The 18,392-nt window shown below is 34.9% G+C and overlaps 1 protein-coding gene across 2 annotated transcripts in view; it reads right to left on the reverse strand.

Annotated features, from left to right (window-relative positions):
• Positions 1–18,392, reverse strand: part of LOC111159421 (fatty acyl-CoA reductase 1) — a 63,648-nt gene that overhangs the window by 4,483 nt on the left and 40,773 nt on the right. The window contains exons 4-10 of one of the 2 annotated variants that reach the window (XM_022521873.1): positions 15,941–16,120; positions 13,056–13,233; positions 11,942–11,986; positions 11,700–11,818; positions 10,491–10,558; positions 8,528–8,699; positions 3,420–3,549 (exon numbers count right to left, since the gene is read on the reverse strand). In XM_022521873.1, coding sequence (XP_022377581.1) covers positions 3,420–3,549; positions 8,528–8,699; positions 10,491–10,558; positions 11,700–11,818; positions 11,942–11,986; positions 13,056–13,233; positions 15,941–16,120 — 892 coding nt within the window. Of the gene's footprint in view, positions 1–3,419; positions 3,550–8,527; positions 8,700–10,490; positions 10,559–11,690; positions 11,819–11,941; positions 11,987–13,055; positions 13,234–15,940; positions 16,121–18,392 lie in introns of both variants that reach the window. The other variant, XM_022521872.1, reaches the window with a different exon arrangement.

Below are 18,392 nucleotides of genomic sequence, written 5' to 3' on the forward strand. Positions count from 1 at the left end.
AAAAAAAAAAAAAAAAAAGAATAATGATTGTGAGACCTATAACGCACATGCAGAATTAAAATACATATTGGCGGAGAAAGACAACTATCATATGATCTGCCTCATATGAGGAAGTGGAGATGCAATGTGGGGGGTTGGAGGGTAGGAGAAGAATAAATGAAACAAGATGGGATCGGGAGGGAGACAAACCATAAGTGACTCTTAACCTCACAAAACAAACTGAGGGTTGCTGGGGGGAGAAGGGTCGGGAGAGGGGGGTGGGGTTATGGACATTGGGGAGGGTATGTGCTATGGTGAGTGCTGTGAAGTGTGTAAACCTGGCAATTCAAAGACCTGTACCCCTGGGGATAAAAATACAGTATATGTTTATAAAAAAATAAAAATATAAATAAATAAATAAATAAAATATGTATTGGTCCCTGCACTATCCATAAAAGGGCAGTAGTACCAATATCATATTAGTCCTTGACAAAGTAAGGGAAGGCTGCTGTAATCTCTAGAGTAATCTACCAATACAACTAATATACTTTTGTGTAACTGATACAGATGGGAAAATAGAAAACTGTAAAAAATAACCTCAAAGAAAGAAAAAAAAAGAACTTAAAATAAGACAAATAGAAAGCACTAGGAGTTAGATTTAAATCAAATATTATCAGAAATTACATTATGGATTAAGTTTTCCAAGTAAGGGTCCAAAATTGTCAGACTGAAAATAAACCTCTATTCTGCTTATAAGAGAAATATCTAAAAGATAAGGATACAGAAAAGTTGAAAATACAAGGTCAGAGAAAGATATACCTTTGTACCAACAATGTATGAGAGCTCCCACTGGCCAGAGCCTTACCAGAAGGGTATGTTGGCAAAGCCTGCATTTTTGCAAACTGTTAAGTAGTAAATATCTCAGTCTAGTTTCAATTTACATTTCCATTTTTATGAGTGAAATTCATTCTTTTTGAATGGTTAAGAATCACTTGCACTTATTTGCTGTAAACTGTTCATCTCTAGCCCATTTTCAGCAGGGTTATTGGTAATTTTTGCCATTTCTACACAAAACTTTTTATGTAATATGAAGTGCATATTAACATTACTTTAAGATACCACTATACACCCACCAAAGTGGCTAAAATTAAAAACTAAGATGAAAAGGCCAACTGTTCAGAGGATATAAATTAACAAGAACTCTCATAAATCGCCACTTAAAATGTAAATTGGTACAACTACTTTGGAAAACTGTTTAGCATTATCAGCTACATTAAGCATACAAATACACTTTGACTTAGCTACTATTCTATTTCTAGAATATATCCTATAACAAATATGTGCACATGGTTCAAAGAATTATTCCTAATAGCCACAAACAAAGAAAAAATACTGTATGATAACATTTGCCCAAAGCCAACAATGCGTATAACTACCATTTAGTGTTAGAATTCAAGACAGTTGCTACTTTTGGGAGAAAGTGATTGCGAGGGGGCACGAGGGGATCTTCTGGGGATAATAATGTTCTATTTCTTCAACTGGGTGCTCACTTTCTGAAAATCCACTGGGCAGCATGTGTTGTGCACTGGGATGGGGGGAGGGAAGATGGGAAGGGAGAAAATAAGGATCAGTAGAAGCCACAAATCTTCTAACCTGAGGTTATCTGCAGGACCCTGATACCTTACACCTTCTGCTTTGAAGGCTGTAAGCAAGGAGGAAGACTGGCTTATAAACCCTATGGCCCAATAAGTTAAGGAGTCTTATGGAATCCTTCTGCAAAAAGATAAAAATCCCAAAAGCTGTAGCCTCAGAGCAAAGGCAGGAAAAAAAAGTAAACCCACCACACAGAGAAGTGGACAGAAAAACTGCACTCTTGATGCCTTTGTTATGCACAACCAGTACAATGAGACTAAATCTGCATTATCTAATATGGTAGCCACCACAAGCCACACACATCTCTGGGAACTTAAAAGTGGTCTGAACTGAGATGTGCTGGAGAGTGTAAAATGCACACTGGTTTTCAAAGGCTCAATATAAAAAAATTGCAAGTATAATATCTTTTAAATAATTCTTTAAATTTTAAGTAATTTTTAAGTTTTTGTTTAAATTACATGATACGGGCACCTGGGTGCCTCAGTGGGTTAAGCAGCTGCCTTCTGCTCAGGTCATGATCTCAGGGTCCTGGGATCAAGTCCCGCATCGGGCTCTCTGCTCAGCGGGGAGCCTGCTTCCCCCTCTCTCTGCCTGCCTCTCTGCCTACTTTTGATCTCTCTCTGTCAAATAAATAAATAAAATCTAAAAAATAAGTAAGTAAATAAATAAATAAATTGCATGATACTATTTTGGATATATTAAATAAAACATTAAAATTTTTAAGGAAAGAAGTAGAAAGAGAAAGGAAGTTGCAACTGGGAAGGTGAAAAACAAAATCTCCTTTGAGAAACTGCAATCATGAACCAGCCTACTGAAGGCCCATATTCACCTGAGTTGTGCTAAAAACTTCATCAGATATTTCAAAGTGGTCTGGACCTGTTAATGTCACCTGGCTAGTTAACACGAACAGTCTCTAGGCTTCTGGCAGAAGCAAGGGCAAATCCTTTCTGGGAAACCGCAATTTCAACACAGGCTCCAAAAAATTCCCACAGAAATCCTCAAAGAATGTGAATTTATAGTCAAACAGTAAGAAACAAGAAACAAGGTGCCATGAGTGAGACCTAGCTTAAAGGACAGATGAAGCGGCTAATGCTAAGCTGCACAGCTTTTAGGAGTGTAGATTATCAGAAATAGAATTTAAATCAATTATGTCTACCATGTGTCAAAAAAATTCTAAAGATTATTTAAGAAATGTCTGTAAGATTTGAAAGATACACCAAACCTCTAAAAATGAAATTACCTGAAATCAAAAATTCAGTGGGATGGCTTAGGCACAGCTGAAGGACTGCCATAGAACTTTAATTAGACTTTGTTAGGTATGCATGTTAAAAAATCTAAGGTAACCTCAAAAAAAACACACACATGAAGAGTTTAAGTCTCAAACTAACAGAGGACAAAACGAGGAGTGGTAAGAAATGTAAGAATATATGAGTAAAACAATTTTGGAGAGAATTTTTCTTGAAATTCGAAGAAAACAAAGTGAAGGAAAAATGCATAAAGTCCAAGTTTTCTATGAATTTGACTAAAGGGCAAAAAAGAATCAACATTTCAATCATATGGAAGCACCTCTGCCACTCGCAAATACTTACACTATAAATTTTAAGATCGAGCAATTTTATTTTACCGCCACCAATTACAATTGAAGCTTTAACGAAACACTATAAATAGGTCAAATGTCTTTCTTGTTGCATACTGATTGTGGAAAATATCCAATTATTTCTCAGGTTGCTAATGGTTCTCCAACTAGTATACTACATATTTTCTAATATGAAACAGAAAATACTTGCCTTTTTATCTTCGGGGTTTAGTTGATTCATCAACATATTGACATTGTCAGTATTCCAAACCCAAGAATTACTTGTAAAATATTCAAGAAACACCATAGCTTTGTGAAGACGAGTTATTGTTTTCATCATCCTGCATTGTAAGAAAAATGGGCAGATTCATAATTTGCATAGATTAGGAAAAATCTCACCACCACCCAGGGTACCAGTTTCTATACTGAGATAGTAACAGTAAAATTATAATACGTAATTCAGTAAGCATACCAAACTACCAGAGAGTAAGAATATTTCTGTATCTTTAAAGAACATTTTATAAATCCAATATGGAAAAAAATTTTTAGCAGCAGCAAATGAATTTAATGCTGCCTAAGGAAAGTTCTGTTGATATATGAAATTAATTTTCAAAGGAAATACAATACTTTGAGGTCAAATTTTCTACTATAATCCTAAGCAAATAAATGGATTCAATTGGTATTCCCTTGCTCTTTGTTTTTCAGTCACATTTTAGTTCAGCTACAATTACTAAGATTTCCTGTGAATTCATAACATATGGTGTTACATTATAATCTCAACTCTTTAGCATCATGGAGGCAAAGTATACAGAAATATTTGTTTGCCATTTAATCAACTCTCTCCACATATATCTTTTAAAGTAATTTTCTCTTTAACACAGAAAGGTACCACTCTTGGTTGTCTGAAGGTGCTGTGAAATCAATGACTCCCACTTAAAACTTTCTGAAATAGATATTCAAGATATTCAATTAACTCCCCAAACCCCCATTATCCATCCTTATAGAAATAAGAAAGTTTAGTATTTGTTATTTGTTCTTTTTTAAAAAGACACGGGGCCTTAATTTTTAAATCTATCATTTTATGTCATGGCTCACTGTAAGTCATTGATATCATAACACTAACCAGAGCAGTAATATCTATATATAAAAATTACCTATGATAAGTAGGAAAAGGGAAGAAAGAACTTTCTGAAACAAAACACACACCCAAAATTTCTGGCCTCTGATAAACAGAAAAATAATTTGTGGAAAAATAGTTTAAAAGAATTCTATTTATAAATTTCCACAATAAGGATTAGCATTTACACAGTTTAGAAAGTCCCCCAATCAGGGGTTTTAGAAATGAGGAAAATGGGAGAAAATGAGAACAACAGAAATGGGGAAAAGTCAAAGCAGTAACATTAGCTCAACAATTCTGAGGACACATTCAATACATTTAGAAAGAAATCCTGAATCCAGAATACTACAAGAAAATGAGGCAACATGGACTATGCAAAGAAAAACTGTGGTTCATGCAAGAAAATAATCTCAAAATAAAACTTCCGTCAAACATGAGAAGAATTACGGAGCACTGAAGCTGTATTTGGATAGGAATAGTTCAGACACATAGAAAGCACATGGGGGCGGGGGGGAACCAAGACATGCTCCTTTTAGAAAGAGATTAGACCATTTTCTTCCTATTACAAAAACAAAAAAGATGTAACAGGTCTGTAATTAAATCAATATCTACTATTACAACCAGTATAGTACACTTGAATTACAACATACAGGTATTCGCTTAACATCATTTTCCAACATACATCTTAACAAGTTCCTCTTCCTAATTTCTTTTTCACTGACAATTCTCATTTATCTTCAGAATCTCATCTTCAGATTCACTCAAGTGACAGAATTACCCTGCAACCAATCACTGATTCAGGCATTCAAAAATATAAAAAAATTGGAGGGGAAAAAGGAAATCTGAGAAGCCACATCCAGGTGACCTTCACAGATTATTTATCAAGCTATAAAAGTACCAGATTGAGTATTATGGGGATTAAAAAAACTTTAAATTTTGCATAATCACTCTTTCGTTCAAATGCCCTATGAGCAGATCCCCCCTGAGACCACATGACCATGTATGTTCTGAGTATGTATTTATTCTTTATTATGGCAACCTGCAAAAAAATCATCACAATCCTTTAGAGTAGGGCAAGATCTGGCCCAGGATTTCTCAACCTCAACACTACAGACATTCTGAGCCAAATACTTCTTTGTGGTGGCAGGGCGAGTGGGTGCTGTCTTATACTTGTAAGATGTTCAGCACCCTGGCTCTATCCATTAGATGCCAGCAGCATAACCTCCCCCAGTTGTAGTAATTAAAAAATCCCCAAATACTTTCAAATGTTCCCTGATGGAGGCCAAAACTGTCCTCCACTAACAACCAGAAAGATAAAAAATATCGGATTCACAGAAGTTAAGCTAGAAAGAATTAGGCTAAATAACTGGACTATAGAACCATTTGTCTAATGTCATTTTTAAGGGTGATGAACTATCTACTGCACTTCAAGAGTAAGAGTGAATAATTTACACTGCCTCCACTTGTAATAATAGCATATATCTAGTCCCCAGTGACTGTTACCCAGGATTCCTTATGACACATGTTTGAGTGACACTTTTATCATTATGTCAAGAAACAGAGGAAGTTGGATTTTTATCTAGCTGACACACAGAATAATGTAAATGTGTAAAGTGGACACCACGAATGACACAATTAACGTTACTTTAATGTAGAAGGAGGCATTATATTAAGGACCCAATATAAGATAGAAAGCCCAGTACCTTGTTCAGTAAATATCTGAACAAATTAAAGAACATAAATGATAAGACTTTGTAATTAACATTTATAAAACTGCCTAAATAAAAAACCTTTCTGGCTCTTGTTGCCTACACTTGCAAAACCACTCCTAAAATGCCTCAACTATAATTGTGCCAGATTCAGTTGACCTAATGGTGGCTTCAAGCGGGTGCCAGAAAGGTCCTGGTGGGCGGGGGAAGAGTAAGTGTATTTTCCATGCGGGAGGAGTAAGAACTGTTGTGGCCAGAAGGCTGACTAGAGCCAATTGCACTTTCCAAAATGGCTTCAACAATACCTTTCAACTAACTTGCTCAAGTTTTACATGATCTTGAACATTCTCTACATCCCCTTTCCTTGAATTTTGGAGGACTTTTGTGACTTGCATGTGACTCAAAGAATGAGGTGGCAGTAGTGCTGCATGGTTTCTATGGGTAGGTCAGGAGATGCACACAGCTTCCACTTGCCTGCTGTAAGACCTCTCCTTGAAGCCTTCAGTCACTGGGTAAGCAGTTCATTTCCCCTAAGGCTAGACCTTGAAGAGAGACTATAGGAGGAGATCCTGACACTTTATGAAGAGACAGCCACACAAGGTGTTTCCACTGCACGCCCCCCTTTCAGCTCCATCACAACAAAGACCCCAAGCCAAAACTGCCTAGCTGATTCCCCCCTGAAGTCCTGATCCTGAAAGAAACAATAAACTGAAAAAAATAATAAAGTAACTTCCGCTTTTCTAAGAGCCACTAAGTTTGAGATAATTTGTTATATAGCAACACCTACTATAAATTATTCAATAACTTTGGCTATTTGTTCATTGTTTTAACTTTACTAAGCCCTCTTTTCTATATAAGGCTTTGTGATATTGTTTACTCTCTTTTACTTTTTTGACCTAGTTTTGACTTTTCAGCTCTAATATGTAACAACTGTATTAATATCAGGAAAGCATGTAATGCCATCACTCACAAATTTACATTTGCTTTTTAGCCATGGAAGATGCTGCCCATCATAAATACTCCATTTTGCAGATCACTCCAAAAAAACCTGAATCTAATTTTGATAAACTTTGGATCTTTTTTCCATTAAGTATTTCTTTGCCTAAACTAAAGTTGTTCAATTTGACACCTCTCACATGTTTCAGTATTCAACACATTGGGTTAGGAACATAATGGACAACTGAATCCACAGAAAATCCCTATAAGAAACTCAGATCCTGATACACTATAACTGGCAGATACCTCACTTTTATTTTTTGAACAGTTGATGGAAGTTCTGGAATCAGCATCTTCTTTATACATTAATACTCAAATCCTGAACTCTCCAATCAAAGGTTCCACTGTAATGCCAATGTAGTTAAAAAAAATAAATATATTTATGGTACATTGCACTATAATTCTGGTAAAGACAGTAGGAGGACTTTAAGTTTGTGGCGTTTCAATAAGAAAGAAAAGAAGAAAGAAAGGCTATATAACAACCATAAGAAAATGGAAAGCTTCCCATTTGTTAACTTTTGTTTTAAACTATGACATTCTCAACCTGGAAAATTAGTCAAAAATGTAATTACTATATTATAAGCTGAATGGGCAGCTGAGATATTTCAGACCATTAATTTTCTAGAAGCATTCTATGTTTTTTCACATAAAACTGCACAATCCACTCATAGCAAACATTTTACCCTCAATCCCCTATAGACTCACCTCTAAGTTTTTAAGGGGGGGGAGAGGGGCTCAATTTCAGCTTATAATAACAATGACAACCTTGATGCTGGACATTTCCTCTAATATGGGATTTTGGAGGATCAACTGCCCAATAAGAATGAGATCCACAATTAGCCTCCCCAAATATCCTCAATTTCTAAGAAATGTCCTAGCATCCTGATTGTGATTGTGATTAATCAGGTTAGTAATTCTAAAGGTAAAGCTCATGCTAGCGGACTTTTTTGTCTCTCCAGCAAGCTTCCACTACCTTACCAATACATAGGTGTATTTACTGCTATTCTTCTTACCACGGTTTCTGACCTGTCAACCTGAGTGCAAGATCAAGCAATAATGCAGGTACTGTATGTCTGACACCCTTCCAATAATGAAGCAGTAAGTTGTTGGAATACAACTTAATATTGGGGCGCCTGACCACTTGGTTTAAAGGATTCATCTTGAAGCAATGATTTAGATAATATCCTGTAGGAAAAATAAGCATCAGAGCATTTTGAATGTTATTTGTTATTCAGAAAATATACCTAAAGTCAGACCTAGAATTCAGCACATGACAATCATTTATCATCCGAACTTCAGAATAAATTAGAGTAAGTGACAACACTACCTTTGCTTTTCTGACAAAGTCTTAATTTCAAGAGTCTTCTCATTCACAAAAGGCCATTAAGCCTTATCATAAGCATAAACAAATACAGAGTTAATGAATATGCATTTTAGTGTAAGCATGGGTTGTTTAACAGTCAGAGGAACAGATAAGACAGAGCTAGTCACCATTACCTTGGGCTTCTTCCAGTCATCCTGAGGTAGATATCATACAGGAATGCTGGGGCCTTATGGCTTACAGCAATCCAGTAATGATATAAAAGGTGATTGGAGGTTAGATTTACATTGGGCCGTCTGAAGGCCTGTTCGAGAGGATTCCTCTTGAAAGTGGAAATTACATGGTATTCTGAGGAAGAAAAGTTGTGTAACAGCTTTGATAATAACCATGTAATGAAGTTTTGAAAAAAAAAATCATGTTTTTACAAAGCAAAATATTTTACCAAAGATGTCAGAGTTCGCTCAATTAAAAAACAAACTTTTCTACTCTCGATAGTAGCTAAGAGAATATGGGTATTAGACTGCTGAACTCGAGTGGTTTTAGAACTGTCACTATGAATTTTAATTAGATAAATGAATTTTTGCTACAATTCACTCTTAAAAATCCTTTTAATGTTTTACCGATGTCATTTTACAATGTCACTTTCTATAATTCACCTCTCACGATAGCTTCTTTCTTTCTGTTCCTCTTTCCAGATTCTTATTACTGTATACTTACTTAAAAAAGAAAAGGAAAATCATCATCCTTTGCTTATAAATAATTAAGCTGCTCAATGCTCAAATTAACATACATCAACAAGCTTAAAACAACCCCAAATTAATTTCTGCTGTAATTTATTTAGATAATACAATATCAACAAAATCAAACCTATTAGCTATGTTAATACTTCAATGAAAACGTATATTGAGAAATTCACTTAAAAATAATGCTCAACTTGATTTTTACTAAACTTTACAACACAATGGGAGATAACAAAAATCTAACTCATTTCAGTGTTTTAAAATCCTTAGAAAAATACTATTTAAATAATTATCAAAAAATTAAAATCACCCTAGATTGGATGGTTTTCTTATAAGGGCCAATCTTTAAACTGAAATAAAAATGGCACAGAAAAACCCCAGGACAAATGACATAAAGATTTACTTTAAAATCAAAACTGTAAAAAATAAAAAAAATAAATAAATAAATAAAAAAAAAAAAAGGGCGCCTGGGTGGCTCAGTGGGTTAAGCCACTGCCTTTGACTCAGGTCATGATCCCAGGATCCTGGGATCGAGTCCCGCATCGGGCTCTCTGCTCAGCAGGGAGCCTGCTTCCCTCTCTCTCTCTCTCTCTGCCTGCCTCTGTCTACTGTGATCTCTCTCTGTCAAATAAATAAATAAAATCTTTAAAAAAAATAAAATAAAATAAAATCAAAACTGTTCTGTAAGGGCAACAAAAATTGTCCAATGAGAGGTAAAATAAGACCTATTACTAAATCAATGGCATCACTATCTCTCACATTAAAGTTTGAAAACATAAACAACTTAAAGATTATTCAATTTCAGTAGGCTTTAAGTTTTATTAAGCCTACTTTAGAACAGGCAATATAGCACACACACGTATTCCTGTGAATTTGTGAATTTCAATAAATTAGTAAATGTAATAGAGAATACTCTGGCAAAACATATCCTACTTGCTGACTCCTTAATTTAATACTCTTGGGGTAGCTGGCTACGTAGGTAGCTAGGAGCTAGTTGGCTCCTATGATATAACAACTCTTACAGCTGGAAGTGATACTGCCTATGGATAGACAACATCAGGACTGAGAGTACCCATGAGGGACGGAAAAAACCACTGTTTCCTTGCCACGGGCATATGTCTGTGAGGGATGCTGCAGATGGCAGCAAGAAAATAGCAACAGTCAGAAAAGGGTGGGCCAAGGAGGGAATATACTGTAGGATATTTTTTAATTTACAGAACACTGCTAAGGACCACAAGGCAGTATAGGTATAGATACTCTAACATGGCAATTAAAATAAGAATAAATTGGTAACTCAGTGGCTTTTTAATGCTTTGTGGGTATATTCTAACATAAAAACTCAGTGAATATTTTAAATAAAGATTTACTCTAACATTCAAAAACACAGGTAAAATCATACCAACTTCACCCCAGTGGAAAGGATTAGTGCTGCCTGTTGTGCAATTATACACCATGATGTTTCTTGGTCTGCAAAGATAAAGATCAAAGCAATGAAACATAAAAAGAGGCCAAACTTATCCAATCTGAATTTATACAATATTCAAGTAGGAAGAAATAAGGATAATGGGTACCTTTTCTACATTGATTATTTTAAAAACCATCCTTAAACAATTAATCTTTGTGTCTGAAGGACTATTTACAACCACCCTTCCCCCCACCAAAAAAGTTATTATAAAAAAATTCAGTATTTTTCTCTTCTCATATTTTTCTTCCTTATAATAGCAGTGGTATCTTGTTTTTAAATGTAAGGAAAACAACAATGACAAACAACCTCAGCTCTTCCTATCTCCTTCTCATTCCCAGAGGTTTTAGTTTAAAACTTACAGACTGAGTTCCCTTTTACCAGAAACAATATACTTATATAATCATATCCCTCCTTTTTTAGGATATAAAATTCTGATTTAAAAAATAAGGGCAGTTTATGGACTAGAGAAAAAAATGTTGAAAAGCTTAAAATTTAAGAGTTACCTGTAAATGATACTACTCCCTTTTAAAAAGAGACCTGAGTTACTTAAAGTTGCTCTAGTGGGGCAACTGGGTGGCTCAGTCAGTTACGTGTCTACCTTCAGCTCAGGTCATGATCCCAGGGTCCTTGGATCAAGCCCCACATCAGGCTCCCTGCTCAATGGGGGGGGGTCTGCTCCCCCCCCGCCCCTCCTCCCTGCTTGTGGGCTCTCTGTCTCTCAAACAAACAAAGAAACAAATAAATAGATAAATCTTTAAAGTTGCTCTAGTATGCCATGTTTGATATATGTAAGCCTTTCTCTGAGAATTTCAGATTTTTATATGACTATACCAAGTTTTACTTTGGATTAAAAAAGCACTGGGGAGTAGCAGGGTTTTGGGTTTTTCTCATTCTTAATCCCAAGTGAACTTGTCTATCCTAAAGATAGTATATGAAAATTAATGTTAATTCTTAATGACAACTGATGGGACTACTTGCTATATTACCTATGATTAAATCAATTCCTACAACTGGAAGTGATAATACCTGTACCTACTGATATGGAAATTATCAGTACTGAGGGACTAATAACATTAGCCATTAACTCTGCTTTCCCTTCACAGTTACTATGTATTTAACAAGAGACATTGTCACCTCATATACCTATTAACTCCGGAATACCAGGCTGCCGCAAGACTCGTGTTGACAACTACATCTACAGGAACAAGATCTGCAAGGGCATTGTTGGAGGCACGCATTGTTCGAAGAATTCCTTTCCCTGCCTTTGTTGAAATTAAAAACAACACCTTAAGATTTATAAGCCAGAGAGCATATACACACACACACACACACAGAGAAAACAGAAAAATATGCAGGATGTTAAGTAAGTCATAAGTTTTACTTACCGCAATAAAGAGACCACTTGGTCCATTAAAGTTATCAATCCATCCCTAATACAAAAATTAAAAATAGGGGGAGCTTAGAAATACTATAAACTAGAGATTTATTATTTGAAATATACAACCCCATATATATACTTAGTTGTCTTCTAAAAACTAAAAAAGACAGCATTCAGATCAGAGTATTTCTCTCCTTCTATAACAGAAGCAGTGTTCTCCTGATACTGCAAATGGTGAAATTAAGTCATTTTCAAAGGGTTACCTACTCTTCCATTAACTCACTACAAAGAGAATTCAATAAAAAGGAGTTTATATCTGTCAAATATTTTAGCTAAATTACACCTACTCAACTTTGATTTTGTTCTATTTACTGAAGCAGCATCCTGAGATTAGGAGGAAATGGGAAATCCTCCTCAAAATTACTGAATAAAACAGAGGAAAAGACAACACTGTCAAAACAACAAAGACATGCTCTCACTTACTATCATTACAGAGACCTAGGTGTTTTGTAAATCAATTCATCTCTTAGTTTAGATCTATTTTCTCTTATTCCAGGGATTCACAAATACCATTAATAGCCTGTTTTCTACAGCAAATTATCATAGAAATCTCTTATGCTTTTCTTAGCTTATGATCTTTACAGGGAAGGCTTGGAAGGCTTGCCTCTATTTCAAACAAAATAAAATCAGTTCCTGAATACTCTTATCTCTATTTCTTTCATCTCCACAAGGGAAACTAATGGTACCAAAAAAAAAAAAAAAAAAAAAAAAAGGTAAATAATTTTAAAATCCAACAAATGCTGATGTGTCAGAGTCCAATATCTTGCCAGTTACAGAGAAAACGTAAAATGCAAGGTCCACTTTGACTCCAGACAACATCGCAGCCTTTCATTTAATTTTCAGTTAAGATTTTTTAAATGTTTATCTGCATTTCTATATACACAGCATCACATTACAAAAAAGTACCAATAAGTGTCTCTTTCTATGAATGAGAACAATTTTGCCATAGTAAGCCAGGTACAGTAAATAACACCTGCTCAAACAACTGCCACCTCCTTTTATACAAAGATAAGACTTAAAATTCTCAATTCCATTATTCACAAAGATTTCTCACAACTTACTGGAAAAGGTTCTTTCCAACTGGCACCAACAATCGATGGCCTTACAATCGCCACATTTAGCTTTGCTCCTTCTTGCTGTACAACATATTCTGCCAATGCTTTTGTGTATATGTATGTATTAGGTCTGTCTCCTATCAACTTTGGTGTGATATCATTTACTAGGCCATCATCCATCCACCTGGTTAGCAAAGAAATTGCATGCAAAAATATTTTCAGATGTTTTACTATAAAATCAAAACCACTTAACTTTGCATATTCAACATATCTGTTGCTGACTCAAATGATTTGACAACTTTTACTAAAAAAAAAGGAAGTGAATCTTACTTTCATTAAACATCAACTACAAGTCCACAGCTCTTATATGTAATTTCTATATCCCGAAAGCTCTGAAAGCCAACAGAGTTCTTTCATAAATAATATGATGGTGGTAATAACTGATCTGAACTGATTTATGGCCTTTTAAAAAGTACCACTTCGGGTAAATATTCGTACACTTCATATACGTTTGATCAGGGGTACTACCCCGGATCTAGCTGAAGTTACTTCATATTACAGAGTACATAGATTACATTTCCTTACTGACATCCAGAGAAATTCCAAAATATATCTGGCCGCAAAGGTTTCAGATTAGGAATTACAGATTCACCATATAACAACCAAAACAGCACCATATGTTAATTACTTGCAATGAACACACATTTATAATTAATATAAAAGGTCTAAGGATCTAAGTAGTTCATGTAAAGCCCTTAAAATGTTACGTTCTCACCAGCAAGACTGACAAATACTAAGGTAAATGATAAAATGCACTGAACCATGTTATAAAAATTCAATTAGCAACCTACTATGAAGTCACAAAATTCCTCTAATTCTCGTAGTGTCTCTGAAGAAAAGGTCTACTCTGATCATCTGTAAAAGGAGGGTGATATACTAGATGATATCCATCGTCTTTCCAATTCTACATTTCCAATTCCACTATGTTATGTACCTGTTTTCAGATACTCTTCTTGTCTATAATGTTATATGCAGAGTTGTACATTCAGTATAATGCCACACTCTAAAACTACCCATACTAACTGACGAGGAAGCATAAAACATTATCAAGATAAGTTTTCTTCTGTGTGTAGAAGTACTTTTTGTGTGTGGAAGAAAAAGAATCTAGTGAAACTGAAGGGAGGTTGCTACTCAACTTAGGAAAAATTCCGCAGTGGAGAGGAGTCTTAAAAAATGGAACAGTTGCTGCACTAGAACAACAGCATAAAGTATGAACTGGCTAAACCAAGGAGACATTAGCCAGGAAGCCTCATCACTGGGAGTGAGTTTACAGAGCCAATCTATGAGCTGCCCTAAAATGATTTGTTAGCTAGATTTCTTTGTGCGCAAAGAAAAGAGATACAGAATTACAAGTGCTTTCTCAGCAACTTAGATGTTTAGATATACCAACCACCAAAAAGAGAAAAAGTAAAAAGATTCATTAGCTTCTGCATTCAACTTTTCCCTGAGATAGTAAGCACTTCTGACTACTGACCTGCGGGGACAAGGAGGTAAGTATTTGGGACCATCTAAGAAATGGGAGTCAGAAAACAGAAACAGGGAATTTTAAGAATGTCTTGGTAAACTCCTATTCTTACTTATTTTCTTATAACCTGTCTGCTTCCTCACACTGATCAGCAGGAAAGCCTTAAAGAAAAAGACTTATATGTGCTTACTTTAGGAAAAAACTTGGGAAAAACAATGAACACTCTCTAGCATCCTTAGGAAAAAAATAATTTGAGAAAGCAGAGACAGTAGACAGAGCTGAAAGTAGACAGGATCTCTAAGAAGAAAGGAAACCTAAGGGAAACAGAGAAGAACAAAGGAGGACAAAGTCCACAGGGCTGTTATTGGAGTTGATTAATAAATATGTTCAGATATGATGGACCAAGAATTTTCCATAACTCTAGTCCACTAAAGAAGGAAAGACCATTCTTTTTGTTTTTGCTCTGATCCTATTTGTTTGGTTCACTTGATGAGAAAGTGCAGCCTGAAGTAAATGAAATCTTGACCCTGCTGACTTCACTTATGCCATATCTATCAAATATTCACAAGTATTTCTCAAATAATTGCTGATATGATCCTAGTCCTCAGAAAGATAATAAACAATAACACTAGGGGTGTCATTTAAAGGAATGGGACTGGATCATCTAATAATTTAAGGCCTCTACACAGATACTCTCCACTTAGGGGAAAAAAGGATAATTTTTTAATCAATTAGAACCTTGCCATTGAACAGCCAAGTCATTAGTCTCCATGGGTATCAGGCACTTCTTATAGTTGCTAGATTAACTCCCTGGAAAACAGAGGCCCTAATATCTTGGATGGGTTGTTCAGAGACCTTCCCCCAACCCTCACACCTGGTCAAATATGAAAGATCCACCCTGACTTCAGCAACAGTCATTCAGATATAAATTTGCACAGTAAGAACACAGTAGATATGTAATAATTGGTTGAATAAGGAAGAGATAAATGTATAGATACGTGTAGGTATAGAGAGAGAGAGAGAAAGAGAGAGAAGTTGAAATAGACCAAGAAATACACACAAATAGATAAACGTGGGTCCAAGGTTTTGGGATCAAATCAAATGTGTATCAATTTAAAACAAACATACTCTAGGGGCACCTGGGTGGCTCAGTGGGTTAAGCCTCTGCCTTCGGCTCAGGTTATGATCCCGGGGTCCTGGGATCGAGCCCCACATCGGGCTCTCTGCTCAGCAGGGAGCCTGCTTCCCCCCATCTCTCTCTCTCTGCCTGCCTCTCTGCCTACTTGTGATCTCTGTCTGTCAAATAAATAAAATCTTAAAAAAAAAAAACTTAAAAAAAATAAAATAAAAAATAAAACAAACATACTCTAAAGAATCAATCAGCTTCTTGGGATCCACAGGAGGTGGGTAGACTACTTCATCAATATGCTTTCGATTGCAGTAGGCATATGCTGTTGATACATGCATGAATACTTCCAGATTCTTCATTTGTTGTGCAAGGAGAATAAGCTGGCGTGTAGCAATCACATTTAACTGAACAGCATCTCTATAAAAGAAAAAGTGACAATGAAAAATTAGGAAGCTTTCCCAGTGAAAAATTAGAAAGTCATTTATTTCACCTGCTAAAATATTTTTATTTCCAGTAGACAGATTTTTTTGTTTCTTTACAACTAATCCCTTAGGTCTGGTCTTGTATCTTATTTCAATATAAAGTACATCCATTCTATTAGTTGAATTTAAAAAGAAAGATATTCTGATTTTATAAAAGAAGCCTCACACTAGGATTTAAAAAAAAAAAAATTAAAATTTTTAAATTACCCAGAAATAAACATACGTAACTTCAGTCTTTGGCTTTTATACATACATTTTGAAGTCATGTTACACTTCTCTTGCACCTTGATTTTTAAAAATACACTGTTTCATGATATGGAATTACAAATAAGTAATCAGAATGGTCAAGTAATTTTAAAATGCTAAGGCAGAGTCACCAATAACGGTAAAACAGTCAAAGAAAACTCAGAAACATTAAGTCATATTAACATATAATCAAGTAAGAATATGTTTATTTCCCTGTGTAGCAATTAATACAAATACTTTTTAAAGACCAGCTTACAATTTCAAAAGTGTATTATAATAAAATGGGTATATTTTATCACAAGAGGCACATGCAAGACACAAAAATGATCTAAATAGTATTCTCTCATTGAAATTTATCTGAAGTAAATAATTTCACAAATGCAAAAATATATATGCAGAAAAATAATGAAGTCTCATCTAGTAATAGCAAAAGACTAGAGAACATAAATGTTTACTATGAATGAAATAAATAAACTTTAACAAAGCAGGTATTTTATCGTAACAGAAGAATAGAGTCATTTAAAATAATTATATGGTAAGTATGAAAACATGGGAAATCTGCATGAATATTTTAAAAATACATATATTGTAAAGTAAAGCATGATTAAGAACAAGTCTCTGGAATAAGACCTGGGTTCAAATTCTGACTTGGGCTACTCATGAGCTAGCACTCAGGGACCTTATATAGTTAGTCAAGCACTCAGGCCTCAATTTCCTCACCTGTAAATGGGAACAGTCTACCTACTAGGATTTGTATAAAATTAAGTGAAATAAATAGCTTGCAAATATTTAGCATTATTCATTCCTAGACAGGCACTAAAACAGGCATTCAGTAAATATAACTAACGGTAATTAGCTGGTGGGTAGTTTTTACTTGTTATTTGAACGAAAAAAAAGTTGATATACTCAACCCCAGTAATACTGTAATAAAACTGGCCAAGTAATACATTGTTGGTGACCACACTGATATAACTGATTCAAAAGAGAATAACACAAAGTACCGGAAAGTACAGAAATGATATAATTACTAACCTAGTTAACCTACTGAAATTAACTCAAAGGAAAAACTTGTTCTAACTGTAATTTTTCAAAGAAAGAAACGAAAATTTCCTAAATTTGCTATACCTAGTGAACATTATACACATATTATGATATATCAACATGGTGGAATACCATCACATCACAAAAATTTTAACTATGAAAAAAACTAGAAATGTGGAAATTATTTCCCTAAGTAAAATCAGAAGCTCTTTGTTTACATTTTACATAAAACAATGTATGATCAAAGACAGACCACAAGGGAATGTTTTTAAAATTATAATAGTTTTTAAGTACTTCCCCAAGTTCTTACATTTTCAGTATTTAAGAAGAAAAATATCCAATTATTCTTTTAAAAGACCAGGATATGTCACCGATAGAATCTGGTCCACTTGAGTATAAAGCAGTCCTTTGATATCTATTCACATTTGGAAAACAATGGGGATGGGGAGGGTACTGTTTTGAGAAGAACTATACAGAAAATATTCTGTTACAGGTTCCTGAGGACAGGACAACAAGTTCTGGGTCACCAAGAACAAGAAATAATTCAAGAGAGAAAAAGTCCTGTGCATTATTTTTTCCTTTAATTTAATAGTATCCGAGGGTTCATGAAAACATACTAGAAGGAATTTTTTTTTTTTAATGAAGTAATTGGTTTGAGGTCTTATGATCACAAATGTATCTTTTTGCTTCTTTATCTCAACTGAGGGGGGAAAATCTGCTCAAATGGAAATTCAGCAAAAAAGACATTTCACAGAGAGGATACAGTCCACTAGACTGTAAGGCAATATGCTATTTTCTTTTGCATTTGTAAAACAATGAAGCAAGGGAGAGTAATGTTTTGGGAGCAGTACACAAAGGATATTCTGTTACAGGTTCCTGAGGACGGCAGAATTTCTGGGTCACTGAAAATAAGGAATAAT

The sequence above is a fragment of the Enhydra lutris genome, unplaced genomic scaffold (assembly GCF_002288905.1).
Source record: "Enhydra lutris kenyoni isolate GAN:26980312 unplaced genomic scaffold, ASM228890v2 scaffoldscaffold68, whole genome shotgun sequence".
Classification (NCBI taxonomy): domain Eukaryota; kingdom Metazoa; phylum Chordata; class Mammalia; order Carnivora; family Mustelidae; genus Enhydra; species Enhydra lutris.